The sequence below is a fragment of the Salmo salar genome, unplaced genomic scaffold, assembly GCF_905237065.1.
Source record: "Salmo salar unplaced genomic scaffold, Ssal_v3.1, whole genome shotgun sequence".
NCBI classification, from domain to species: Eukaryota; Metazoa; Chordata; class Actinopteri; order Salmoniformes; family Salmonidae; genus Salmo; species Salmo salar.
The window spans coordinates 1-8,234 of NW_025549506.1; the positions used below are offsets into that span (position 1 = coordinate 1).

The 8,234-nt window shown below is 43.6% G+C and overlaps 1 protein-coding gene across 1 annotated transcript; it reads left to right on the top strand.

Moving 5' to 3' along the window:
* Nucleotides 1-27: 27 nt before the first annotated feature.
* On the top strand, nucleotides 28-5,847 carry LOC106592820 (E-selectin; the record flags this gene model as incomplete). The annotated part of the gene is given in 13 exon segments (XM_045713394.1): nucleotides 28-49; nucleotides 52-163; nucleotides 412-564; nucleotides 566-595; nucleotides 798-837; nucleotides 840-981; nucleotides 2,296-2,394; nucleotides 2,397-2,486; nucleotides 2,692-2,804; nucleotides 2,807-2,870; nucleotides 4,455-4,634; nucleotides 4,935-5,048; nucleotides 5,218-5,847. Coding segments are annotated over 13 exon segments (1,242 nt in total), but the record flags the coding sequence as incomplete, so codon positions are not given.
* Between the last annotated feature and the right edge of the window lie 2,387 nt (nucleotides 5,848-8,234).

Sequence of the window (8,234 nt, forward strand, 5' to 3'; positions counted from 1 at the left end):
GGAGGAGGTCCTGCACAGTGTAGTTGCTCTCACCCCAATGGGAATTTCTCCTCGACTCGACGTGTAGCATTCCTGTGAAGAGGGGTACCGTGAGTAGCCCCGGGCCTGTGAGATGCACAGCCTCAGAATCATGGGCAGAACAGCCTCCCACCTGTGAAAACAAGTATATCCCCTTTTATAAACCTTATAAATAAAGGTGTTTGGAAAGACTAATAAGAGAATAAAACAACAGCTACCATTTGTTGTAAACTTTTCATTTGTACTTTCTTTGAATTACTTCAGTGTTTGCTGTTGGTCTTCATACCAGTATGAATGTTCCTCGTGAGTAATTCAGTTGTTCTGTATTTGGAGTAATGTTTCATCGTGGCACATTTAGTCATGTGGTGCAAGATCTTGCCCTCTCCTTCCTAGTGGTTTATGCAGTGAGGTGTAGGAACCTGGGGAAGGGTTCATGGCCCGTTTCCCTATCCCCTGGGTCTTAGCTACCTGTCACCTGTACTCTTTACCTGAGAGGAGTGGCTATGAGAGGCTGGCCTCCAGCTCTGCTACCCTGCAGTGTGGAGCCGGGACAGTGGAACGACGACAGCTCGCAGTGGGTGTTGGGTGTAAGGTTGGATATCTGTAAACGTAGCCCCCATAACATGTTAGCATCAACTGTAGCTTGGCATAAATATAGAAAACTATTATGGAATTTTCATTAGAAATATTAGGAGGCAAAACAGGTTTGTAAATGTATGACAGTCCAGAATTATCTCTGGACACAGACTGAACTCACTGCACCACTATTCACTCTGTCTTGTAGCTATAAGCTGCCCTACCCTCCAGCAGCCAAAGGACTGGCGCTAATCACCTGTGGAGAAGACTTCACCTATGGAAGCAGCTGTAACTTTAGCTGCTCTGAGGGTTATCTCCTCAAGGGGGCGATCACGGTGACCTGCACATCAGCTGCTGAGTGGAGTGAGGAGATACCACACTGTGAAGGTAAGGACAAACCTTTTTGCATTTTTTAAAATATACCTGATTTAAACCATTGTCTATATTGACAAGAGTTATTAAACCAATTTAAGTCAATGTCTATATTGATAAGAATTTTCAAATCAATTTAAACCAATGTATTATTTGATAAGATAGACATATGACCACTCTAACAATGGAAAAATATGTCCTCAAAGATGCAAGGCAGGCAGGAGATGGCGGGAACAGGTGGGACCATTCCTAGCCAGTGAGAGAGGGCAGAGATGCGGTGAACAACAGACCATAGAAATATATGTATTTTATTTTATTTTATTGAACCGTTATTTAACTAGGCAAGTCAGTTAAGAACAAATTCTTATTTAAAAATGGCGACCTACCAAAAGGCAAAAGGCCTCCTCGGGGACCTGGGCTGGGATTAAAAAACTAATCAATTCAATAAAAATATAGGACAAAACACACATCACGACAAGAGAGACAACACAACACTACATAAAGAGAGACCTAAGACAACAACATAGCATGGCAGCAACACATGACAACAAAGCATGGTACAGTAGCAACACAATAAAACAACATGGAAGCAACACAACATGGCAGCAGCACAACATGGTAGCAGTACAAAACAGGGTACAAACATTATTGGGCACAGACAACAGCACAAAGGGCAAGAAGGTAGAGACAACAATACATCACAAAGCAGCCACAACTGTCAGTAAGAGTGTCCATGATTTGAGTCTTTGAATTAAGAGATTGAGATTAGAACTGGACAGTTCTGAGTGTTTGTTGCAGCTCCTTCCTGTCGCTAGCTGCAGCGAACTGAAAAGACAAGTGACCCAGGGATGTGTATGCTTTGGGGACCTTTAACAGAAGGTGACTGGCAGAACGGGTATTGTTTGTGGAGGATGAGGGCTGCAGTAGATATCTCAGATAGGGGAGTGCGGCCTAAGAGGGTTTCATAAACAAGGATCAACCAGTGGGTCTTGCAACAGGAGTACAGAGATGACAAGTTTACAGAAGAGTGCAGTGAAATGTCCTATAAGGAGCATTGGTGGCAAATCTGATGGCCGAATGTTAAAGAACATCTAGCCGTTCGAGAACACCCTTACCTACCGATCTATAAATTACATCTCCGTAATTTAGCATGGGTAGGATGGTCATCAGAATCAGGGTTAGTTTGGCAGCTGGGGTGAAGGAGGAGCGATTACAATAGAGGAAACCAAGTCTAGATTCAGGACTCATCTCTGTGTCTGTGCCATTATAGAGTTTGTGACAGCATTGACACATTTAGTCATGTATTGCGATCTGCCCTCTCCTTCTCAGTGGCCTTATGCAGTGAGCTGTATGAACCTGGGAAGGGTTCCATGGCCTGCTCCCATCCCCTGGGCTCCTTCAGCTACCTGTCCACCTGTACCTTTACCTGTGAGAGGGCTATGAGAGGCTGGCCTCCAGCTCTGCTACCCTGCAGTGTGGAGCCTCGGGACAGTGGAACGACTCACAGCCGCAGTGTGTTGGTGTGTACAGGTTCTGGATATCTGTAAACGTAGCCCCCATAACATGTTACATCAACTGTAGTTGCTATAAATATATGAATGACACAGGACATTTTCCATTCAGAAATATCTAGGAGGACAAATAGAGTTTTGTAAATGTATGACAGTCTAGAATTGTCTCTGGACACAGACTGACCACTGCACCACTATTCACTCTGTCTTGTAGCTGTAAGCTGCCCTACCCTCCAGCAGCCAAAGGATGGCGCTATCACCTGTGGAGAAGACTTCACTTATGGAAGCAGCTGTAACTTTAGCTGCTCTGAGGGTTATCTCCTCAAGGGGGGGCGATCACGGTGACCTGCACATCAGCTGCTGAGTGGACTGAGAAGATACCACACTGTGAAGGTAAGGACAAACTTTTTGCATCTTTAAAATAGACCGATTTAAACCATTGTCTATATTGACAAGAGTTATTAAACCAATGTCTTTATTGACAAGATAGACATATGACCACTCTAACAATGGAAATACATGTCCTCAAAGATGCAAGGCAGGCGGGAGGAGGTGAGAATGTTGAAGTATTACATTTTCTTCTTCTTCATTGGCTGATTGTTCCCAACTCATAGAATCCCACCCAGGTGACTACTTGAAACTGGTGGAGGCCTTCAATGGCAATCTCCCTGCTAAAAGGGCTATATGCATGACGAGTCCCCCATCTATCTCTATGACAACAACAGGCACAACTCCAATATTTAGTCATTTTTCTCAAAGTTGCTGAAATGACACGTGCGTCCACTTATATCAGTGCATTCATAAAACAACATGTATTTATTTTACTAGGCAAGTCAGTTAAGAACAATTTCTTATTTACAATGACGGCCTACAACCGGACAACACTGTTCCAGTTGTGTGCCGCCCAGGGACTGCAGTGATGCCTCTTACATTGAGATTCAGTGCCTTAGACCGCTGGAGCCCCGAACTACCAGGGCCATAAACATAACAATTACGAAACTTCTATTCGATCAAATAAGCCTGACGTAGCAAATAAGCAATGACATTTTTTGTTGACCAAATTCAACACCATCTCATTGACCAACATACAAAAATTCCTCACTTCAGGGGCTTATTTTCACGGAAAGATTTTTGGGCTGAGCAAAACCTCTCACTTCGCCTCTTCTCTGTTTCAACTCAGTCAATTTACACATTTACACACGATATTAAAACAGTATAGACTGAGTTATAATGGAAAGAGGTGAAGTGAGAGGTTTTACTCAGCCCGAGTGCACAAAATATTAAGAACACCTGTTCTTTCCATGACAAAGACTGACCAGGTGAATCCAGGTGAAAGCTATGATCACTTATTGATGTCACTTGTTAAATCAACTTCAATCAGTGTAGATGAAGGGGAGGAGACAGATTAAATAAGGATTTTTAAGGCTTAAAACAATTGGATTGTGTCTGTGTGCCATTCAGAGGGTGAATGGGCAAGACAAAATATTTAAGTGACTTTGAATGGGGTATGGTAGTAGGTGCCAGGTGCAACGATTTGATTGTGTCAAGAACTGCAACGCTGCTGGGTTTTTCACGCTCAACAGTTTCCCATGTATCAAGAATGGTCCATCACCCAAAGGACATCCAGCCAACTTGACACAACTGTGGGAAGCATTGGAGTCAACATGAGCCAGCATCCCTGTGGAATGCTTTCGACACCTTGTAGAGTCCATGTCTGACGAATTGAGGCTGTTCTGAGGGCAACTCAGGGGGGGTAACTCAATATATATATATTTATATGCCATTTAGCAGATGCTTTAATTCAAAGCGAGCTGCAGTCATGCGGGTATCCATTTTACCTATAGGTCTTATCTCCTTATGGATGTCCGCCACACACATGATCTCTCCAACGACAATAATGTTCATGATTTCATTCACAACTGTTTGTTAGCTTTTGTGGTATTTTTAAATACTAACCACTGTGTGTCCTTCTCTCAGCTGTCCAGTGTCCCTCTCCTGTGGTTCCTCTGGGGGTCAGGTCAGCTGTGAGGCCCCCCTCACATCCTTGGGGCTCTGTCTGCAACTTCAGCTGTGATGAGGGCTATGATCTCCAGGGGGCCCCAAACATGCAGTGTTCACGGTCAGGGAAGTGGAGCGCTGACACACCTACCTGCACAGGTATGTTATAACCTCTGTTACTCTCTCTCTGTGAGACACAATCATACTGAATATTCTGTGAGACACAATCAAACTGAATATTCTGTGAGACAACCAAACTGGATATTCGCTGGTCATCGGGACAAAGTATGTCTTATGTAGCGGTTATAAAGGCTTTATGAATGCATCATGAATGCGTATCCTACATAAGGGGGCTACCAAAATACGAACATTTTTGAGAGGGTTGCAGTCAGTGATGTGACCGATCAGTTGATTCAGATTGTTTGACTGTTTTCCTCTGTTGTTTCTTGTTTCCTCCAGCCACACCTGAGCCTCCATTGAACCCCACTATCCTAGGCCTGGCAGCAGGGGGCGCTGTGTCATTATCTGTCCTGTCTCTGGCCGCATGGCTCCTCAAACGAATAAGACAGAAAGGTAAACACAGAAGAAGTCCCTTATCTTCTCCACTCACAGTCATTTGCTAGGAATAAGAAAGTTGTAAGAAATTCAAAAATATCCCTGTTTCATAACACAGATTTGATTCAGAACGGCTATTTCTTACTTGACAATACTCATCAATGTGCTCTTCATTGCCTCCTTCCAGCTAACAAGTTTGATCTGAACAGCACCTCAGACATTGAGGAACCTTTACAGACCTACAGGAACAGCATCGACAGCCTCATATAAAGACCAATAACAATAACAGCAGGAACAACTGCAGGAACAACTGCAGGAATAACTACAGGAACAGGCTGGCTCTGTTTTCAAAGAAGATCTGCTGGTCACACCTGGATCACAGTTCCTCAGTATTGTAATGTAGTAGGTTAGATAGCCTTGAATCGTCTGACTGGGAGAGAGGTGCTACGTTGAGTATACAGAATCATCTGTTCTCATGATGGTCCTACAGAAAATGTCTTTTTCTCCCTAAGGGAGTTTTGTATTGAACAGATTGTTCACCACTGGCTGGTATATGACCACAAGCGGACACATTTCTTATGATACTGATTTTGACAGCTACTTTATACAAACTACAGAAAGTTGTATATTGTATTCCCCTGTATAATTATTTGTATTATCGTAAATATATTTTTATGATTTTACAAAACTGTGAAATCAATGCCTTTCAGTATTTAAGTTATATTTATTTTTAAACCACAGTCTGTGTGTTACAGAATTACATTTGATGTGGAAAAAGTGTCTTTTTAAATATAATAAACGTTTCAAACATTGTCAATAATGTTCTTATTTTTTCCATTATTTTCTGTCCGATGCTTTTTATAATAGCTGCAAATAAATAGTCCATGGCTTTCTGAGTTCAAATGTACCAACAGAGAGCAAAATTACTTCAAATACACCAGTAGAATAAGAATAGGTAGAGTGGCACGAAATGATACCAAGAGGGCTTCGCTAAGCCCCGCGCCCCCTTTGTTACTTTAGCAACCTCTGACATTTTCCCAGGAAGCCCAAATCCCCATTCCACCACTGGCGAAATCCCCTCAGAATGATCTTAATCAGTGTTTCTAATAAGCAATAAAATAAACACAGACTACCCCTTGCAAATCAGGAAACTCTTGGGTATGTTGTGTTAGACTTTGGTAAGCTCCCCGCTCCACTTGGTTACTTAGCAACCTCTGACATTTTCCCCAGGAAGCCCAAATCCCCATTCAACCACTGGAAAAATCCCCTCAGAATGATCTCAAACTATGTTTCTAATAAACAATAAAATAACACAGACTAACCTTTGCAAATCAGGAAACTCTTGGGTATGTTGTGTCAGACTGTCATTACAATTGCTTCACAGAAACCTGGTAAAATTATGTTTGTAGTGTAGCTAGCCAATAATTGGCTCTGAATTCACCTTCAGCATGCAGTCAAAGCTGTAACCACACAGAGCACAGTATGAAGATAGGCAGAAACTGCTTCTCCTATAGAAATCCCTGATAACACTCAAAGGTGATGTCTTGGCAATGTTGGCTAGCTAAGCTCATACGTAGAAACACATCCTCGGGTCTAACGGTCTTCTCGCATTGAACTGCACATGTGCAGGCCATCAAATCAAAGGCTCTCCTTTGATATAAAGTTGTTTTTGACCAAAAAATACACGTCAGTTTGTAACTTTCACGAGGTTGGAGTAATAACATCCTCAACTACTTATTTTTAATATAGAAACTCTGCTATATCTACTTTTGGAGCTAACTAGTGCTCTCAAATCATATCGACAGCAGATGGGAGATGTATTCATAACATTTCCAACTTAGCTAGCTAACATACATTTTGAGAACAAGTTATTGTGAAGACAGACGCTGGGAGACGAGAAGCAAGTACAGGGAGTGAACATTTCATAAATAAACGACATGAAGGACAGACATAAAGGGGCAATCAACAACTGATGGAGTCCAGGTGAGTCCAATGAGCACTGATGCGCGTAATGATGGTGACAGGTGTGCGTAATGATGGGCCGGCTGAGGCGTGGGAGCCCAACGAGCCAGCTGAGGTGTCGGAGCACGACGAGTCGGCTGGAGGCGTGGGAGCCCGACGATCCTGCTGAGAAGTGGGAGCCCGACGAACCGGCTGAGGCGTGGGAGACCGACGATCCTGCTGAGGCGTGGGAGCCCGACGAGCCGGCTGAGGCATGACGTGGGATGTGAGCCTGATGAGCCGGCTGAGCGTGGGAGCCCGACGAGCCGGCTGAGGCATGACGTTGGATGGGAGCCTGCCGAGCCAACCGAGACAAGGAAACTTCTCGAGCCAGCTAAGGCGTGGAAGCCCGACGAGCCAGGTGATATACCTCCGGTTTCGTCGGCAGAGGCACCCGGACCCGACGTCACCAACAAAAACAAAATCAAAAAACTACCTGATGCTTCAAATATGGGTGTCAGCATTCTGTGAGGACAGACGCTGGGAGTCGAGAAGCAAGTACAGGGAGTGAGTATTTCATAAATAACCGACATGAAAAAAATAAGGACGTTGTCTGGACAGGAGAAAACAGAACGACAATAATGCTGACAGGGGAACAAACTGAGGAACAGACAGATATAGGGGGCAATCAACAAAGTGAAGGACTCCAGGTGAGTCCAATGAGCGCTGATGCGCGTAATGATGGTGACAGGTGTGCGTAATTATAGGCAGCCTGGCGTCCTCGAGCACCAGAGAGGGGGAGCGGGAGCAGGCGTGACAGTTAGATTATATTAAGTGGTTAGCTAGCTAGCATTAGCAACGTTTTGTGGTCAATGAGACTGAGAGCTCGCAAACCAGCTGATCTACCAAATAATGTTACAAAGTTTAATTTAGGATTTGAAAAAAATACTCCATCAACAGGCTCTGCATTTCAGGAATCACAGTATCAAGTACTCCTGCTGCACTGTTCAGTTATTTAGCCATTTAAACATGGTTTTTTTTGGCTTTAATGGGATTTAAAGGTGAGCTCAACTTGTTTGAGGTGTTGGACTTAATGACATTTCCTATCTATTGGAACATTGTGAATGAGTGCATCATGGTGGCGATGGAGTTATGGTATGGGCAGGCATAAGCTACAGAAAACAAACACAATTGCATTTTATGGACGGAAATTTGAATGCACAGCAATACCGTGACGAGATCCTGAGACCCATTGACATGGAA